We start from the raw sequence: 19,970 nt of genomic DNA, 5'->3' as shown, positions 1-19,970 counted from the left end.
AGGGTTAAATAATTTCCAAGATCATCCCAATTCTAACTATAAAGATGAGTTTCCCTGGTAACCTGTAGAATAGGGTAGTGGGGCCTCTTACATGCTGCAGATGGGACTGTGCTTCTGGCCATCAGCCATCCTTCTCTGCACTCTTTTATTATTATTATTATTATTATTTTTTTTTTTTCTGAAGTGAGAAGTGGGGAGGCAGAGAGACAGACTCCTGCATGTGCCCAACTGGGATCCACCCGGCATGCCCACTAGGGGGCGATGCTCTGCCCATCTGGGGTGTTGCTCCATTGCAACCAGAGCCATTCTAGCACCTGAGGTGGAGGCCATGGAGCCATCCTCAGCACCTGGGGTCAACTTTGCTATGGAGCTTTGACTGTGGGATGGGGAAGAGAGAGACAGAGAGAAAGCAGAAGGGGAAGGATGGAGAAGCAGATGGGTGCTTCTCCTGTGTGCCTTGGCTGGGAATCAAACCTGGTACTTCCACATGCCAGGCCAGCACTCTACCACTCAGCCAAACGGCCAGGGCCTTCTGCACTCTTGTTTTCATTTTAAGTAGCTTGGCTGAGATATGCTTTGCTGCCATGTTTTACAGTTAGGTCCTATAACAGGACATGAAAATATGTTCCTGTGATAACATTCCAGATGGAAGCTCTTTTGAAACTATTGCATCTTGGAGGGGGACACGACTTCCCTACTTGCAGAACTGCGGGTGGAAAGCTTGGCTGAGGCCCCCGGTCAGCCCAGCTGAGTCCTGCTCTCCCCCCCCTTTTTTTTTTAATTCTTTTTTTTTTTTTCTGAAGCTGGAAACGGGGAGAGACAGTCAGACAGACTCCCGCATGCGCCCGACCGGGATCCACCCGGCACGCCCACCATGGGGCGACGCTCTGCCCACCAGGGGGTGATAATCTGCCCCTCCGGGGCCTCGCTCTGTTGCGACCAGAGCCACTCTAGCACCTGAGGCAGAGGCCACAGAGCCATCCCCAGCGCCCGGGCCATCTTTGCTTCAATGGAGCCTTGGCTGCGGGAGGGGAAGAGAGAGACAGAGAGGAAAGCGCGGCGGAGGGGTGGAGAAGCAAATGGGCGCTTCTCCTGTGTGCCCTGGCCGGGAATCGAACCCGGGTCCTCCGCACGCTAGGTCGACGCTCTACCACTGAGCCAACCGGCCAGGGCCTGCTCTCCCCTTTTGAGGAGTCCTGTCCACCACAGTCCCCACTATCCCCACTGTCCTCTCTACAGGAAGGCCTGCAGGTGTTGCTAATGATCATTAGGCTTGTGCTGTCGTTTTTTTATTAGAATACTTAAAAAGTTTTTTTGGTACCTGAATGTCAGAAAGGAAGAATCAAAAGATGGTCCAAGAGAGTCGAGTTTTCAAGGAAAATGTGAAGGTGTACTTTTTGTGGAAGATAAGACAACCTTTGTATTTACTATGTCAGCACACTGTATTCGTGTTGGAAGAAGGCATGTGAGAGGCTGTTTGGAGCAGAGCCAGCCCCACCAATTGGGAGAGGGGGACGCAGAGGTCCCTTGGGAGGAGATGTGTAAATTTCCCCTTCTGGTTAAATGTGTGCTGGGAATGCCCTAGGTTGGGGACACTTGTGACCGGACTCTGCTGTAACTTCACCCTTTCATAAACGTGCTCTCCGGTCGGTGCATCTTTGTTGCCCCTTTTAGCAACTGGGTCGCCCTCCCAGTGGCCCGTACCCAGTGTGGCGGCCCCGCCGGCACCCGCGCTGTGGTTCAGGGTGCGGTCGGTGTCTCCAGTGTGGCGGCCCCGCCGGCACCCGCGCTGTGGTTCGGGGTGCGGTCGGTGTCTCCAGTGTGGCGGCCCCGCCGGCACCCGCGCTGTGGTTCGGGGTGCGGTCGGTGTCTCCAGTGTGGCGGCCCCGCCGGCACCCGCGCTGTGGTTCGGGGTGCGGTCGGTGTCTCCAGTGTGGCGGCCCCGCCGGCACCTGCGCTGTGATTCAGGATGCGGTCGGTGTCTCCAGTGCTGTGGTTCAGGGTGCGGTCGGTGTCTCCAGTGTGGCGGCCCCGCCGGCACCCGCGCTGTGGTTCGGGGTGCGGTCGGTGTACCCAGCGTGGCGGCCCCGCCGGCACCCGCGCTGTGGTTCAGGGTGTGGTCGGTGTCAGTCACTCTTGTCACTGCAGAGGAGCTCTTCTCACAGCCTTCTGTAGTGGGCAGCAGGTACAGTATTTCCTCCACTGGCCAAAAAGCAGGAAGCTTTGAAATTTTGAATTTTGAAACTTTAAAAATGTCACTATTTTAAAAAAAGGAAAATCCCTTCTACCTGGTTTTTAAATCAGATGACTTGGAAAGTGTGTCAGGTGGGGATTCTAGTGCCTAAACGCGGGGCAGGTGCTCTCCTGGGCTGAGGACACGAAGGCTCTTTCCTCGGGCTCGGCCAGCCACCTGGCCACACTGGCTTCTCCTTTCACCTCACTCTCCTCTTTCCAGATTACTCGTTTCTCCCCCCATCCCTTCCGCCCCTCGTCCACTTGCCCTGATTTCAGGCAGATTGCAGTAGTCCCCAGGCCTGGTCATAGGGACTGCTCTCCTTGCTGACTGGACCTCTGTGGTTATCCTTAGCATGAAGCTGTTTTGTGTATGCTCGTCACAAGGTGGCGCCACGGGAAAGCCTGGAAGTACTCCTATTACAAGAGTTGCCTGTTGTGCATCTGGCACCCTACTTGATTGTGATCTTAAAATTAAAATTGGTTTTCCCTGATTAAATGGCTTAGTTGGTTAGAGCTTTGTCCCAAAGGGCAGAGGTTGCCGGTTTGATCCTTGGTCAGGGCACATACAGGAACAGATCGGTGTTCCCCTTTCTCTCTCTCTCTCTCTCTCCCTCCCCGTCTCTCCCTCTCTCTCCTTTTCTCCTTTCCTTTCTCTAAAATCAATAAAATAAACATTACAACAAGTTTAGAACATTATATTTGGTTTAAATCAATATGTATTTTTAAAAATTACTAATATTTTATATGCACAAAAGAGGATGTTACTTTTTTTAGGAGCAGAATACTTTGAACTACATTTGTCACGAATACACATCCATCTTTCCTTTCCCCGCTCTTCATGTCTGACCTTCAAACTGCTTTTGGACCAGCTGGTTTCTTCTCTTTTCATTTGAATCACATTCAGTGGAGAAGCAAAGCTTTTCAGTTGAGGGGGAAAGATCTTCATTCAGTTTATTATCTGATGTTTCTAGTTGAGAATTCATGTGTTTCTGTACAGTTTTTTTGTGTAGGTGTCCGTGATGCATCCTTCTTTCTTTCATTAGTCTTTAATCACTTGGAGTTCTATCTTGTGACTGAGGTTGGTTACGTAGCTGCCTCCATTTTTCCTCACATACCCTGACAATTAAATAACACAGATAGAGAGGAGAACTTTTGCTCCCTAAAATTAAAGAAAGATTGGCAAAGATTAAATATACCTTTGGAACAAGTAACTTTTAAATTACTTAATATAAAACTTTAAAATGAAATGAAGCAGCCCTGGCCGGAGAGCTCAGTTGGTTAGAACATCGTCCCGAAGCACAGAGGCGGCCAGTTTGATCCCTGGTCGGGGCACACACAGATACAGACTGCAGTTCTTCTCTCTCCCTGTCCCTCCCTCTCTCTTTAAAATCAATAAAATAACCCTTTTTTTAAAAATTAAATAATTAAATGAATCGAGTCACTTGATTTCAGCTTTTGTGAAGAAGGGTCTTTTTTCTGACTTCCTCTGGGTGTCACGACAACAGACCTGGGCAGTGAGCAGAGCTGCCTACCTTGTGCGTCACACCCAAGATAGTCCTGACTGTTTCCAAAGATGGGACTCACTGTAACGTCCACCATCTCTCTCCACAGACATACAATCTTTGCCAGCAACACCTCCTCTCTGCAGATCACAAGCATAGCCAATGCCACCACCAGACAAGACCGATTCGCTGGGCTCCATTTCTTCAATCCAGTGCCCATGATGAAGCTGGTGGAGGTCAGTGGCCGCCTGTGTGTGTGAGTTTGCCTGCTCTGCCCGCTCTCGGTCCTGCCTCTCTGATACGCACGGACCCTGTGTCCTGGGGTTGCATCGGATGGATTTTAATGGGGGAAGGGAGGTTGTCCTTGTGCTGTTTTCTATGGCTGCAGTCTCTCCTTTCAGAACCAAAGGCAGGTCCCTGTGTTCTCTTCCTTCTCAGCCCTGTGTTCTGACCCAGATGTCCAATAGGGCTGTTAAGTCTGCCCATAGCTGATGGGCAGTGCAGAGAGAGGCATCAGCACTAAGACCACTGGCTTGATGGGACTCAGGGAGAGCCACATGGGTTCACATAGTCTCATTGAGGTCAGTTCGCTCCAGGCCGTAAGTGGAGCTCTTATTCCAGGCCTGGTTTTACACAAGAGCCACTTAACCTCCTTGTCCACCATTCCTGGGGTGAATTCGGCCCCATTTTACTGGGGCCTCCGTATTGTCCCCAGATGAAGCACATCTCTTGGGTGTTGTGATCAGAGCTATTTAAGGAGCTTCTAATAGCCTGGAACCTCCTGACCACAAATCTGCAGGTAGAAGGGAGTGGCCAGGGAGGACTACCCCGCCTTTTTGGATGGGCTATTTCTACTTGCTTGGAGACTTGGGGACCAGGGAGATGGAGTCACAGTAGTCAATTTGCACCTGAAATGTGGCAACTTGCCTTTTACAGGCGACTAATTACAGGGTCTGAGGAGCAGCCGCTATTAAAGTAGCATTTGTTGTGAGGTTGAGGATTTATTGCCATGCGAAGTGTGGGGGACGTGGAGCCAGGCAGACCTCCTCGGCCCTGTGGGCCTCCCTGTTTCTGAATCTGTTTTCTCCACTGCTGCCTTCTCCTCCAGGCCCCTTGTTTCCTTCAGCCCCTCACCCCTGCCCCGTATCCCCAGGCCCGTATGAGCATTAGCTTCTAGGTTAATGATGACTGCATTTTCCTATAGTTTTCTGTCAAGTCATAACTCTGACCCATCTTGCACTAGGCATCTATCTGTTCTGCTAACATTCCTCCTCAGCTTCTTCCAATTCACCCCATTCTCTAATGCTTTTCTTTTTTTAAGATTTTGCCCTGCCCGGTTGGCTCAGTAGATAGAGCGTTGGCCTGGTGTGTGGATGTCCCAGGTTCGATTCCCAGTCAGGGCACACAGGAGAAGCATCCATCTGTTTCTTCATTCCTCTTCTTCCCCATTCTCTCTCTCTCTTTTCCCCTCCTGCAGCCATGGCTTGATTGATTTAAGCTCATCTGCCTTGGGCACTGAGGATGGCTCTGTGGAGCCTCTTTCTCAGGTGCTTAAAATAGCTTGGTTGTGAGCATGGCCCCAGATGGGCAGAGCATCAGCCCCAGACAGGGGGGTTGCCAGGTGGGTCCAGGTTGGGGTGCATGTGGGGGTCGGTCTATCTCTCCTCCTCTCACTTGAAAAAAAAGGAGGAAAAATTGTATTTATTGGCCCTGGCCTGTTAGCTCAGTAGGTTGAGTGTCATCCCAAAACAACAAGGTTGTGTGTTTGATCTCCAGTCAGGGCACACATGGGAAGCAACCAAAAAATATACACTGAGTGGAACAACAAATGCTTCCCTTCCCCCCTCCTGTCTGTTTCCCTTCCTTTCTCTGCCTCTCTAAAAAAATTTTTTTAAAAAACAATAAAAATTAAGCGTCCCAGAGCAGAGAGTTGCTGGGTTCAGTTCCCCGGTCAGGCACATTCAGGAGCAGCTCGATATTTCTGTTCTTTCTCTTTCCCTGCCTCTCAAAAAATAAAAATAAATTTTCAAAAGATTTTATTTATTGATTTTAAAGAGAGAAGAGGGGTGAGGGACGAGAAATATCAACTCCTAGTTGCTTCACTGCAGTTGTTCATTGACTGGCTGGCCTATGGGCCTGGACCGGGCAAGCCCGCGTTTGTAGCTGGAGTCCTCAGGGTTGCAGGTCAGCACTTTCCCACTGCGCCACCACAGGCCAAGCCCTGAGGGTGGTTTCTGAAGAAGTTGAGGATCGAAGAGGGGCAGTGGTGCAGGGAATAGAGAAAACCCCACTTACTCTCTTCTATGCAGAAAAGAACAAGAGAAGTGAAATTGAATTTTTAACATTTCAGTGCTTGGGAACTAGTTACTTTCTTTAATTACAAAATCATGTACATTTGTGTTTTGGAAATAAAAATATGTTTTATAGATTTACTTCAGACTCTGAAGAATGTTGTTTTTGACTGTATTTATCTAGTAATGTCCATCTGTGTCTTTGGAAATTTGGACATTGGTTAACAGCTAATGCTTACTAACACAGGTTAGCATTTTCTAGATGTTCTCTCTCTTGCTCTCTCTTTTATTAAGTGAGAGGCAAGGAGGCAGAAAGACAGACTCCCACATGCATGCCAACCAGGATCCACTCGGCAAGCCCACTAAGGGATGATGCTCTGCCCACCTGGGGCCATTGCCCCGTTGCTTGGCAACTGAGCTATTTTAGTGCCCAAGATGAGGCCGTGGAGCCATCATCAGTACCTGGGGCCAACTTTGCTCGAACCAGTTGAGCCATGCTGTGGGAGGGGAAGGAGAGAGAGAGAGAGAGAGAGAGAGAGAGAGAGAGAGAGAGAGAAGGGGAGACAGAGAAGGGTGGAGAAGCAGATGGTCGCTTCTCCTGTGTGCCCTGATTGGGAATTGAACCTGGGACTTCCACACGCCAGGCTGGCGCTCTACCACTGAGTCAACTGACTACAGCCTAGATGTTTTCTAAAAGTGCTTTTCTCTATTCAGTGCACATTCTTTAACTTGACCACCCACATATGTGTCTAGTCTGAGTGGCTCTTCTCTTTTACTCAGAAATATGTATCTTTTTAGACTCTGTTGGAGTTATAAGCTGATTATCTATAGCATGTTGCTGTTTGTTGAGTGAATGATAAAAACATTTATCATTGCTTCTTTAAACTAAAAAATTATTTTTAAACCTTTGTAATGGGCAGCCTTAGCCCTAGCTCAGTCTGTATAGTTCCAGTGGAGACCTTTGGCACCTCCATTTGGAACAGCCCCTGACTGCTGTTTGATTTGTGATGCCTGCAGAGCAGTATCTGGCCGGATTCTTCCCAGTCCTCATCCCCATCTTCATGGTGCGTTTTTCCTGTTTCCACTCACTTCCCTTAGTGTCATAACATACCGCCGCACCCCACACTGCGGTCACACTGAGACATGAATGACGCTGACTCTCCATGTATGTAATAGCACTTCCCTTGCACAGGCACCAGCTCATTAAGTCACGCAGTGCTCTTACAGCAGGGACGGCGGGTCCTGATGTCATTATCCCATTTCCTAGGAGGGTGAGGCACAGAGGACTGGTCGGCTTACCTGAGATCCTGGAAAGGGTCTGACATAGAAACAAAGTCTGTTTGCTTTGACTCTCATTGAAATTCCTTAACTGGCATTTAAATTATATACATATATAGTGCCCTGGCTGGTGGTGCAGTGGATAGAGAGTCATCCTGGAGTGCTGAGGTCGCCGGTTCAAGCTCCAGTCAGGGCTTAGCCCTGAGGGTGCCAGCATGATCCCAAGGGCGCTGGCTCAACCCCAAGGTCACTAGTTTGAGCCCCAGTCAGGGCACACATGAGAAGCAATCAGTGGGGACACAACTAAGTGGAACAATGAGTTGATGCCTCTCTCTCTTCCCCTGTCCCCCTCTCCCCTTTACTCACTCAAGAAAAATAAATAAATAATGTATATCTATATATATTTAAAGTATAAATTTGCCTGGATCTTTCTCCATTTGCCAAAATCTAATTCCTGAAAAGTAAATTTTCTAAATGTTTTCTGAGGGCTGACTGCCAGGCATGGTGCTTGGTGCCATCTCTGGTGGGTGCTGCTGGGCCCTTGCACTACACCTCGTTGAAGGCTGGAGGGTGTGGGCGTATTCCTGAGATGCCCAGCGGGCGACCAGCCCTAGCCGTGCACCCGTTTGCTGGAAATGGAAGCCTTCTTCCATGATGCGCCTGTTCTGAAGTAGAGGGAGCCTTTGGGCTCCGCGGCGTCTGTGCAAGAGGGTGGGTTAATGAGGAGACACTCATCTCAGTTGTCAAGACACCTGTGACTTGGCCAGATCACTCAATATTCTGGGGCTCCTCTCTCTACTGAGAAGGTGGGCAGTCATTGTACTTAGTGGACTTGTAGTTACCCCCCTGAAGTAGTGAATAGTAACAAGGAAGACACCAGCAAAAGCCAGCATTCACACCTTCATCCTGTCAGGGCTGCACAGAATGCTTTCCCTCCTCATCTAATTACGTTCTCACCTCAACTCTTAGAGATAGGTTGAGGTGAGAGTGATTTCAATTTCACCGAACATGCCCAGAGTCACAGGGCCAATAAGTGGTGCAGTTGGGATTTGGGGCCAGGTCTGTCTCGACGACGAAGCCTGTAAAATTGTCCTACATGCTCACACACAGTTATATTTTAAGCCCGATTTTTGTGTATTCTGTAGTACTTCAGTTCTTAAAGTGAGCATTTTTGTAAACATTTTGGTTCTGGCTTGAGATCCTTTCTTCTATTCTGAAACAAAACTCTTCTTGCTGCCTGTGTGGATGCTTTTGGTCAGTGGTTTTTGAACTGTTCTGATAAAATTGTTTGCTGACTCGTGGTCACAGTTCTTCTCTGCTTTGCATTTCCAGGTTATTAAAACACCAATGACCAGCCAGAAGACATTTGAATCTCTGATGGACTTCAGCAAAACCCTGGGGAAACATCCTGTTTCTTGCAAGGTAGAGTCTGAGTAGCTTGGGAAGGGGGTGATTTTCCTGGACGCCCGAGTCACTCCGGCCAAGTCCCTGTGGAGTGCGACGATGCCAGAGGTGGGTGCACGAACTGCAGCCTGTCCACAGGCTGTGAGGAGAAGCTGTGTCTCCCTCTGGCTCACCCACAGGGGAGCCCAGGGCTGCCATGGGCCGTCTGAGAGCCGAATGGGGCCCAAGTGACTGTGGATGAGCAGTTGTGTTTCCATGAGTGGATTTGTTATCTCATCAGCTTTAGCTTTGCTGGGCCTTGGGAGCCAGAACCACCCTGTGTGTGGGGCACAGCCTGATGGACACGTGCGTCCCAAACAGATACTAGGGCTTCCCCGTGGGCAGAGCACCACACGTGGTTAGGGGGTGAAGGAAGAGGAGCAGCCGCGCTACAAAAGCTATTTCTCAGTGGAATGTTGTGTTGTGTTATAGTTTGCATTTCGTTTCAGTGAGAAGTGTGGTGGGATGGAGGGTACGCCTCGGCCTTTTCCCTTTTTAAGATGCCCAGTCATTTGCTGCGAGATCACCGCTTGCTCTCACTGCTTCGCTTTGATTACCCTCCGTCTCTCCATTTGTTTAGCTCCCCCTGAATTTAGGGACTACACTTCTGCATGACTTGGCAGTTTTTCTAAAGGGGCAGTTGTGTCACAAAATGCCATTATAATTTTTTATCAATATCTTACCTGCTTTTTTGATTGTAATCTTTTATATCATTGTGGTTTTTTTCATAGCATACTTTTGCTTTCCAAAAAATTCTCAAGCCTGAACTCACAAAATTGTACTAACCCATGAAGACTCGTTGTTCATGGATCCTCTGAGTAAGTCATCCATCGATGTGGAGCCCACTAGCCAGAGAGCAGGCCAGTGAGCCGGCCCCCCTGTGCCGCGCCCGTCCAGGAGGGTGGTGTTCTTACACAGTCTCCTTTTTTAACACACATTTTTTGTTTATTTAATTTTGTGGTTTTAAACGTCTAGGTGTTGTTGTTTTTTTAAATCACATTAATAACAGCTGTTATGATTGCACTTTCTTACGGGTTTGTGCTGTGTTAGTGGTGGAGACTAGTAATGCATTAGAGAGAAGATCAGTGCGCAGCAATCGGAGGCGAGCCGTGAGAGCGGCGGTGCGGGAGCGCGACAGTGGTCATCCTCCGCAGCGGCGTCCCTAACTCATGGGGAGTTGGGCTCTGTGCTTCCGTGGGGTAGCCACGGCAGACCAGGGATGGGAGTCTTTGGTCGCATAAAATTGCCTTTGTTATATCATGCAGAACACTTTCTGGGAGGTTCTTTGCGTCAGTTATTCAGGCTCCTGGTAATGCCTCCCAACAACGTCAGGCAACCACATAGAACAGGGTCTGCACGCCTTCATGTGGGGGGCCAGCAGTGAATGTGCCGGCGCATAGCTTCCGCCGCAGTTCTAGAGCGCGGGCCTGCGTGGTAGAGGAAAGCAGCATAGACAGCGCATGCCCAGATGGGTGTGGCTGTGTGCTAAGTAAACTGTACTTAACCCTTTGAGCGGTAGGCATGTTCATGTACCTCCTTGTGCCATCTGACCATCCAGGGTACGATTGTAACAAAAAAATTTTATTTTAAAAACGTGTAAGGCAACATTAAAAAAAGGCAAATATATGGTCTTGTTTTCATAAATTGGTTATTAAACAAACATGATTTTAAGTTAATAAAACTGTATCTGGAACTAATTTCATTTTAAAAAATACCCGGGGGGGGGGGTAGTGAGCGTGAAAAAAACTCACTACCCAAAGGGTTAAGAAGCAGGCTGTGCCCTGGCCCCTGGCCTGTTAGTCAGTTAAGAGCGTTGTCCTGGAACAGGTTTGGTCCCAGTCTGGGCATACACCGGAAGCAACCAGTGAATGCGTGTCAGAATGGAAAAACAAATGAATGCTTCCCTTTCCCCTCCCCTCTCTCTCCCTTCCTCTGTCTCTCTAAAAATCAATTTGAAAAAAAGTCCTGGCTGGATAACTTGGTTGGAGCATCATCCTGGAGCGCAGAGGTTGCCAGTTCGATTCCCTGGTCAGGGCACATACAGGAGCAGCTCAATGTTCCTGTCTCTCTCTCCCTGCCTCTCTCTCTCTCTCTCAAAAAAACCCCCAAAAAACAAAAACCAAACAAACAGGCTAGACTCTGGATTTGGACTGTAGGATTGTAGTGGTAATTACCAACACCTGATATGGAAAAATAGCATTAATGTGACTGCAATATGTCTGTTTTCTCCGTGAGACTTCACAGGGAGAGCCTGGTCATGGTGTGAAAAGGTTAAGACCGTGAACTCTGGAGCCTGCATGACTGGGTTCAAATCTTGGCTCTGGCTCTAATTAGCTGTGTAACCTTGGGCAAGTTGCTTACCTCTCTGTGTGTCAGTGTCCTCTACTTTACAAAGTGGTAATACTATTGCTTGTCTCCCAGGATTAATATGAGGAGTAAGGGAATGAGTATTTGTAATGTACTTAGAGCAATACTAGGAACATAGTAAGTACAGTATATATAATAAACTAATAAAAGATTATGAACAATGTAAAGTATACAATTACATAAAATTAAATAGCTTTATTCAAGGATGATGTCTCTTTACATTCCCCTCTTAGAGAGTATCTGTCTCAGCATCCTCAACAGCACTTTTTCAATGGGGAAAAACAATTTCCCAATAATCTTATTGACAAAATGCTATTTTGTTTCAATGAATATTTCTTTGATTAGCAGTGTGTTTAAATATTTTGTGAGTTTTAGCACTCTTCTTGCCAAGCTGTTGATGTAGATGATATTAACCCCTATATAAAAACTATATATTGTAAGTGAAACAAATAATTTTCCCAGGCTGCTCTCTGCCTTTTAATCTTTGTATATGGTGTGCTACACATACTCAGGTATCCTGAGTTTCTATAGTAAACATTTTGAATTTGAAAAGTGTTTTGCCCTGGCTATAAAGTCAGCGTCGTTTCATTGCTATAATCTTGGTTAAACTGGTAGAGCTCTTTTGTGTATCTGTGTTTTGGGGAGGTCGTAGGAGATGGTTTTAGGGGAGGTGCAATCCATGTGGCTTTGCTGCCACGTGTGTACCACATGCGGTCAGCTTAGTTTACGAGCAATGCGGGGGCTGACCATCCTTAGTTCAGTGTTTATGGATTGCCTGGTGTGTATTGGACATGGAACCCAAGACCAGGGCGAGGATTTCTGCCTGCAGGGAGGTCACAGCCTTTCATTAAAAGAAGGGATGCCATTTTACTTAGTGGATCAGCTTCACATAAATACCACCCAAAACATTACCACCCTAATCTGCCCCCTGACTCCCCATAGAGATCAGTAGGTGAATTCACACTCCGTACTAGTCCTCCAGGAGAGATGAGGAGGCGTTTCCATGCGGAGGGAGTGGAAGCCGTCGTCCAGGTGCTGGGTCCTCTTCTGGGTGTGTGAATGTCCAGTGGCCTGTCTCTCTGGGCATCTGCTCCTTTGTCTGGGAACCTGTTCTCAGCTTGACCACCTCGCACTGTGTGCTGAAGCCGGCGAACCTCTCGAGTGGCCCAGGAGTGGCTCAGGAGTGGCTCCGAGGAGCCCAGAAGTGCTGCTCCCGTGCAGGTTGCTTGAGATGGAGTGTTACAACTTCTTCTCAATTCCTGGCAGGAATGTGCGGAGGAGAGGAGCCGAGGGGCTACCATGTGAACGCAGCAGCGCTCACAGCAAAGCGTTTTCTGATGCACCCTTACAACTTGTCACGCAGAGCTGAGCGCCCCTTTTGCAAATGACGGAACTGGATTTCAGAATGATGCAGGGTCAGAGATTTTTAGCATTTGAGCCCAGATCTGCCTGCCCCAAAGCCGTGCTCCTCTGCTGACCTCCTACTTTGATCTGCCTTTATTTCAGTATCCATGTTGTGGGGCATCTGTTTTTTATTTTAAGTATTGTAATTGTTGGAAAAATTGTCATGTAAGGTGGAGGTAAGGTTGTGCTGCTACTTTAAAACCAGTTTTGAAAATGCATACCTTCATAAACGTGGGTAACATGATCCAGGGTGAGAAGGGACAGTCTGGTAACTTCACAAAAGATAAGGTTCATTGAGTACTCACTTTTATTTTTCTGTCTCCTAAAACAGGACACGCCTGGGTTCATTGTGAACCGCCTGCTGGTGCCGTACCTCCTGGAAGCAGTCCGGCTGTATGAACGAGGTAGTTGTCCAGAGCCCGGGCGGGCGAACAGCAGGTCTGGGTGTCCTGGGCGGGGTCTGCAGGGAGGTGGGCCATGCAGAGAGGGAAGGAGCTCCTGTCTCCTGGCTGTGTGACTCAGCCTCGCCCTGGGCCCTGAGACCTTTGTCCCTGTGTTCCGGGGCCCTCGTGTCCCTCGTGAGGCCTCTGACATGTGGCTCTGGGACCCTCCACTGCAGTTCCAGCCAGAGGAGTGGCACAGCCAGCCGGGTTCACATCCTTGATTTCTGTTTTTGGTTAAAAGGTTTATTGCTTAAAATAATGATAATAATGTAAAAATCACTGGGTTAGGTAACCTTCAATTTTCCTTAGGGCTTTAAAATTGTGACTGTGTGGTGGGAAGCCGGTAACAAGACTGGTGTATGTCAAGGACCATTTCCAGCTCCCTGTCCGGCCTTACTGGTGGTGGTGTCATGCATGGTTTTGTTTTGTTTTTAACCTTAAAAAAGGTCTAAAATGTTTCTTCAGTACTTGTTGATAGAAATAAGAGGCTTGGGACCTGGTGCAGGTTATAAAATGTCCTGTGTCCTCCCGCCTGCCTCCCCACCACATTTCTGGAAAGGTAGCTATCGTGTCTGCTTCAAAGGCAAAGAGGCCTTAATGAGACTAGATAAAAAGCAAATGTAATTGTTTTCAATTACTTCACAAATGCTCGTTCCTGAGAATGTCATTTCGGAAACAAAACGTTTATACCAGCTCTTCAGAGAGATGAAAGCACATTTGCTTCCTCAAAACCTGCTTTAAATATTTAAACTTTTCTCTGTGTTTCATGGAAGTATTTGCCTCACTTTTGCTCCGAGATCAAACCAACACTTCTGTGTTTATCTATCAACAAATATGCCTAATTACACCTCAAAGGAAGCGGGAGCTGTTTGGCCCCACCTTGAAAGGCAGGGTGGTGGTGGTGCTTGTTTTTAATGTAATGTGTTAGCATGTGGGGTTTGTCTCACTGAACCACTCTGTCACTTTGATACACTTTCAAATGTACCATGTGTCTGATTGTAAGCTGAAAGTCATTGTCTTGTCTCCTGTCCCGTCTCACCAGCATTGGTGGTCCCTGTCAAACAGGAGATTCCCGGCCCCTCACGGTCACTGCTGGCCTGAGAAGTGAAGCTGGAAGGGGAGGTGACCCCATGGGGGAGGTGCTCAGTTGGCCTCCGATGCTGCCCTCAGCTCGCTGTCATTGCTGTCCCTCTGCCTCTCCTCACAGCCCTCTGGGGCCGGTGAGCCAGCATGTGCTGAGGGCAGCTGGGCATCCTGCCCGGGCGGGGCTTGCTCCCAGCAGGCCGCACCCTGAGCTGGACTCCTGTCACACCTGAGGCTTTTTACCAGGTCCTCACTGCTGCCTCCAGGGTCTGCCCGCCTTCGAACACAGAGGCATGAGGTGCACACCTGTGGCCCGTTTCCATATGAGTGACGGGCTGACCTGCAGTCCTTCTGCTTTAAAACTTGAAATCACTGGGTCATCCCTGTCTTGCCTGTCACATCTGATCATTTGTCACTTTTGATTCCTCCCTGTCATCCTAGCTCCCCTGTGCTTCTCACTCCCCTTGCTAGAAGGCCGCCTTGTCCTCACGCCCTGCCTCTGCCTTCATCACCACATGCCCCGCCCCGCCTTCCTCAGAGGGCCTCGCCCGCTCGTGTTCCAGTGCTGCCCGCTGGGCCTAATCTGGGTTGTCATAGCTGTCTTTACACCTCGGCTCTCCCATGGGCAGTCACGTTTTCCCCTGTGACGTGGCAGGTGTCTTGTTTTCTATACTCTTTCTGTGGTGCTATCCAGGTCTTCATCCTCATACCCCCTAAAGTGCTGGTATAGGACAGGCATTGAGGTCGCTGTTGCTGAATAAAGGAATGGTGGCTGCACAGAAGTTTGGTCCTTATTGCTGTGACCCAGGTCGTTGTTAATGCCAAGAATGGCCAGTAGGTGGTGGTGATGAGCCAGCAAAAGAAGTGTTGGGGCAGATCCCAGGTTCCCAGGCTGCAGTGGGTCTGGGAGTTCACTGAGGAAGCTTCTCCTTGTGTCCAGAGTTAAGGGCTCTGAACTGGGGAGGAGGGTCCCAAGAACCTCTTAAGGCTGATGCGCAGTTTTGAGAGTATACATGTTTTCTTTGGAGAGGATATCAGATTCTCAGTGACGTGCTTTACTATGAAGAAGGTTAGGAATTATTGGTCTAAAACACAATACACATTTAACTCCTACGTGGCACACCAAGCTGTGCAGTGTATTTTATTTCTCCCTCTCTTCTTTTCGCCTCTGTGACTCTGTATTACTCAGAATATAATTTTTAGAATGTGCTGACTTTGTAAAACTAGTTTTTTTTCGTTATTTTTGTGATATGCTGTCTTCATGTTTTGAAATAGTCAGATGAGTCTCTGAGTCTGGAATGCTGTCTTGCCTCTAGGGTTCATTGCCTGTCCTTGAATATAGATTTGATTAAGGCTTTAGGTAAGTTGGAACCATTATGCTATGAGATTTCTGTCTCCAGGGAGCCTATATTTCTAATGAGAGGAGACGGCCCCTAATAAATAACCAGTGGATAAACATGTTCGGTTTTGAGCAGTAATTTCTGAGAAAGATAAATTCAAGGCCCTGGCCGGTAGCTCAGTTGGTTAGAGTATCGTCCTGATACTGCAAGATTGCTGGTTCGATCCCGGTCAGGGCACATACAAGCATCATCAACCAGTAAATGCATAAATAAGTGCAACAACAAATTGATCTCTCTCTCAATTCAATACTTGAAATTATTTAAAAAATTTTAAAAGTCAAAATGAAGACAGGAGTCCTCTCCCAGAGTCCTGACAGTTGCTCGTTTATGTGCATGGAGGGACATGGTACTCTGAGCAGAGGCCTACAGATGTCAGCTGTCTGAGCCCATCAGGCCCAGGGAACAGCAGGTGCTGAGCCAGAGGAATGTGCTAGGTAGGCTGTGATTCCAGCATTCTGGCTCAGTTACCATAGAAGCCTTGGGGTTTAATGAAATCCTTTGAGCAAATGTACTTTTCATCTGCCATGTTCCTTCTCATTCCTGCCTTTGCACATGCTGTTCCTGCTGCCTGGCATGCTCTTTCCTGCCTGCCTTTTCCTTGGGGTTCTCTTCAGGACATTTAGGATCTGGGCCTGGGTGGTGGTTTTAGCGAAGTCATGATAGTGTGAAGAAAGCTCTCCATCTTTGCCCACACAGCTGTGTGAATGTTCAGCACTTGTCACAGTGAAACTCTTGGTTTTGTACATCTGAGTCTTCCCACTATATCATGAATACTCACACTTGAGTCTTCATCTTGTTTTTCTTTGTCTCATTCCAAGTCTAGGTGCCTGGTACATAACAGATATGAATGCAAGTTGAATGAAGGAATAAGGACTCCTAATTAGGCTAATGTCTATGATCATTTTTGCCCTCTTTGCTTTCTTATGACCTGAAACTCAGATCATGGTTCTCAGGATCCTCTGGTTGACTAATTAATTAGTGGAGTACTGATAATGTCAACCTTATGAAATAACTGGTTGGTACTTTAATCGCTTTGGACTGCCTTGAAATCCTTTGGCATTACTTTTGTACTCAGTATGCTTTTTAAAAAATTGTCTTTATAGATGTTTAGTTCCTATTTCTCATGCCCAAATATCCGAAATATTTAGGTATGAAATCTTCTCTGAAAATTTTAACATTTTTGTATAATTGACCCTTTCTTTTTGCTTTGGAACAAAATTCTAGATAGCCAGTTGTTACAGACTCGTCCCGTTCCTGATTTTGGAGAAAGGGGACAGATTGTTCTCTGTAAAGACCTCTTGTGGCCCAAGGACAATATGTTAAGGATAAAATTCCAAGGAAAGAACATATTGGCTCGTGTCTTAGTTTTCGCGACACATTTTCAAACTTGCATAGCAATTCTAAATCAGGTTTGTGCTTTTCTTTGAACATTATCCTGACTATAGGGTTTATGTGAATGTGATTCTAGAGGAGTACTCATTATTTGTAAGACCAAGAAAGCTGGAAGAGAAATACACACACACACACACACACACACACACACACATAAATATAAAAACATAAAGCTTAGTTCTTTTTTATAATTTTTTTTTTTTTTTTTTACAGACACAGAGAGAGTCAGAGTGAGGGATAGACAGGGACAGACAGACAGGAACGGAGAGATGAGCAGCATCAATCATTAGTTTTTCCTTGCACATTGCGACACCTTAGTTGTTCATTGATTGCTTTCTCATATGTGCCTTGACCGTGGGCCTTCAGCAGACTGAGTAACCCCTTGCTTCAGCCAGCGACCTTGGGTCCAAGCTGGTGAGCTTTGCTCAAACCAGCTGAGCCCACGCTCAAGCTGGCAACCTTGGGGTCTTGAACCTGGGTCCTCTGCATCCCAGTCTGATGCTCTATCTACTGCGCCACTTCCTGGTCAGGCTCTTTTATTTCTTTTTAAAGTCCATTTATCAATCAAAAGTCTGCTGTATCTTTGATATTTTGGTAAATTACTCCAGAGTTGGGAAATTCCAACCCATTAGAAAATAACTGATGTTTTCAGGTAACTGTGCCGTTATCTCTTCATGGACAGAAGTCACCTTACAGAAAGTTTGGTGGAATAGCTTTGAAAATCTTGTGACCTAGTTGGCGTAAACCTCTGGGACAAAACCTTACCCAAGAGAGAAATCCAGACTCCGGATATTTTTTGAATGTGCAAATATGTAAAACTCTAGTAACTCTGAAATGAACGGCATGACCAAGGGAATTGTGGGAAGGTGATAGTAAGTCGGGGCGCCTCTTTTCCCCAGGTGACGCATCCAAGGAGGACATCGACACTGCCATGAAGCTGGGAGCGGGGTACCCCATGGGCCCGTTTGAGCTTCTCGATTACGTTGGGCTGGATACCACAAAGTTCATCATGGACGGTAGGACTTGGGGTGCTCTGCTCTCTTTCTCTAAATGACTTGAGGTAGTCTCGCTCAACTATGACTTATAATGCCCGTTTAAACTGAAATTATAAGGAGCCTTAGTAGACTTCCCAAAGTCCTGCCCACACCAGCTTAAAGATTCAAGTTAAGAGCTGGTAGGAGAGGGAAAATTGTGACTGCCTAGTGTTTCCTCACAGGGGACCGTATTTATTTTTAACTTTTCGTTTTGAAATAATTATAAATTCACAGACAGTTTCAGATATAAAGCAGACAGCGCCACGTACCCTTCCCAGGTCCAGCAGTGGCGGCAGCGCCCAGAGGCCCTGCCGTGTGAGGTCGACACTGGTGTGTGCCCTCCTCTCACCTGCTCTGATCATGTGACCTCCACTGCAAGCCAGACGCAGCCATTTTTAAAAAATGTGTCCATTTTACCATAGAGGCTCTGAGATGGTAAAAATAATTATTAAAATTGGAATACTGATGCTGAATGTAGCTCATACTACCAGGTTTCACAAAGAATACTTACGTGTTTGGGTGGAGCGACAGAGGTTCTGCTGGAAGCATGAACTTTGGAGATTTAATAGGATGTCAAAGACCAGTGGCAACAAATTCAGATTTTTGCTGGCTTCTGAAAGTTATTTGTGCCAAGGAGGGGTCTAACTACAGATGGGCCAGTGATTTCAGGAAGGTTGGGATAAGCAGGAGGCCGTGGTGGAGCCCGGCCTGCCTCAAGCAGCGTGCGGGCGGAGAGGTGGGAGCAGCGGCAGGCTTCCTTCGGGGCCCCGGGCCTGCAGCAGCTCCGCCTTCCCTGTTGGCCTGAGGGGCTCCATGCCTAAGGGGCTCTGCCACATCAAAGTAGGGACCCTTCCCCTCAAGCTCTGCCCTAGCCTTGCCCTGCGAATGCCGAGATGTGCAGATATACCCAGCACTTCACTGTAAGCCCTCTTCCCTCCTCTCAATAGGGTGGCATCAGATGGACGCACAGAACCCCTTGTTTCAGCCCAGCCCGTCCTTGGATAAGATGGTAGCGGAGAAAAAGCTTGGCAAGAAGACTGGTGAAGGATTTTACAAATACAAATGATGTGCAGGTCTGGCTCCAGGAAGAACCCTGTAGGCTGTACCAGCGCCGTTCCTCGTGCCGGGGAAGTGCCTCGGGCCAGGTGCTCTCACGGCACAGTCTGGTCAATGTGCATTTTGATTGTAATCTATCTGAGGTAATTATTTACACATAGCCAAGTTCTCTGTTGAGGACTAATTCCCTTTTTTAGTATGTTCATTTCTTTGTATTTTCTAAAGAGCTTTACACCCTTGGTGCCTTGGAGCAAACGTGTCTTCTGATCCTCGTCATTTTCATAAAGCATTGCCTGAGTTTATTCTCTTGTGGAGGGGAAAGCGTCTCCTCCAAGAGCATGCTGGATCCTCACTGCCACACGGGAGGGTCACAGGCCTGGACACGTCCTGGCGTGTCTGTGAAGTGCTGTAGGGAGCAGCGTTGCCTCTCACCTTCACGAGAACATTCGCTCCCTGCAGCTTCAAGCCTTACCCTGCATTCTGGGCTTGACCTAAGTGCCGGGTCTTGATTCACATCATCAAGACGCTGCCGCTGGATTGGCGGGGTTATCTCCTTGTGCTCGGGTTGAAGGAAAGATTCCGTTCACATCTGAAATGATTATTGTCTTTTTTTTTTTTTCCATGAGAAATCATTGCTGCAAACTGCCTATAAATTGACTAATCAAATACAATCTTTTAATCTGTGAAAATTTGAATTGAAATAAACATATATATAATTTAAAATGATACTATGCTTAAAAGTAAAGGTTGGTAATTCAGGCGACAGCCATGCTCATCTTCCTTGGTTTGTTGCTGTGTTTTAAAGGGGCCGTGGTGAGGAAGGGGGCCGAGGTGTTCTCAGGGACCCGGCTGCTGCGGATCCCCCAGAGCCCTCGCCAGTAAAGCAATACTTAAGACACCAAGAAGTTTTTAAGGAACATCTGTTTCTTTGCCAACAAAGAGACATAAAATAACAGAAGCTGCTTACACTCATTGTTTGAGGCAGTGTCTTCCGAGAGAGCATGTTGAAGCGGGAAAGCCATCAGAAAGCCAGAGCTCCAGT

At 47.6% G+C, this 19,970-nt stretch overlaps 1 protein-coding gene across 1 annotated transcript in view; it reads left to right on the top strand.

Annotated features, from left to right (window-relative positions):
* Nucleotides 1–19,654, top strand: part of HADH (hydroxyacyl-CoA dehydrogenase) — a 56,006-nt gene extending 36,352 nt beyond the window's left edge. Inside the window, exons 4-8 of the mRNA XM_066280788.1 lie at nucleotides 3,847–3,973; nucleotides 8,639–8,728; nucleotides 12,852–12,924; nucleotides 17,738–17,854; nucleotides 18,820–19,654. Coding sequence (XP_066136885.1) covers nucleotides 3,847–3,973; nucleotides 8,639–8,728; nucleotides 12,852–12,924; nucleotides 17,738–17,854; nucleotides 18,820–18,938 — 526 coding nt within the window. The 3' untranslated portion in view covers nucleotides 18,939–19,654. The remainder of the gene's footprint in view (nucleotides 1–3,846; nucleotides 3,974–8,638; nucleotides 8,729–12,851; nucleotides 12,925–17,737; nucleotides 17,855–18,819) is intronic.
* The last annotated feature ends 316 nt before the right edge of the window (nucleotides 19,655–19,970 follow it).

Source organism: Saccopteryx bilineata, chromosome 5 (genome assembly GCF_036850765.1).
Source record: "Saccopteryx bilineata isolate mSacBil1 chromosome 5, mSacBil1_pri_phased_curated, whole genome shotgun sequence".
In the NCBI taxonomy this organism is placed as follows: Eukaryota; Metazoa; Chordata; class Mammalia; order Chiroptera; family Emballonuridae; genus Saccopteryx; species Saccopteryx bilineata.
The sequence above is the reverse complement of the archived record's forward strand: the minus strand, read 5'-3'. Positions and strand labels throughout refer to the sequence as shown.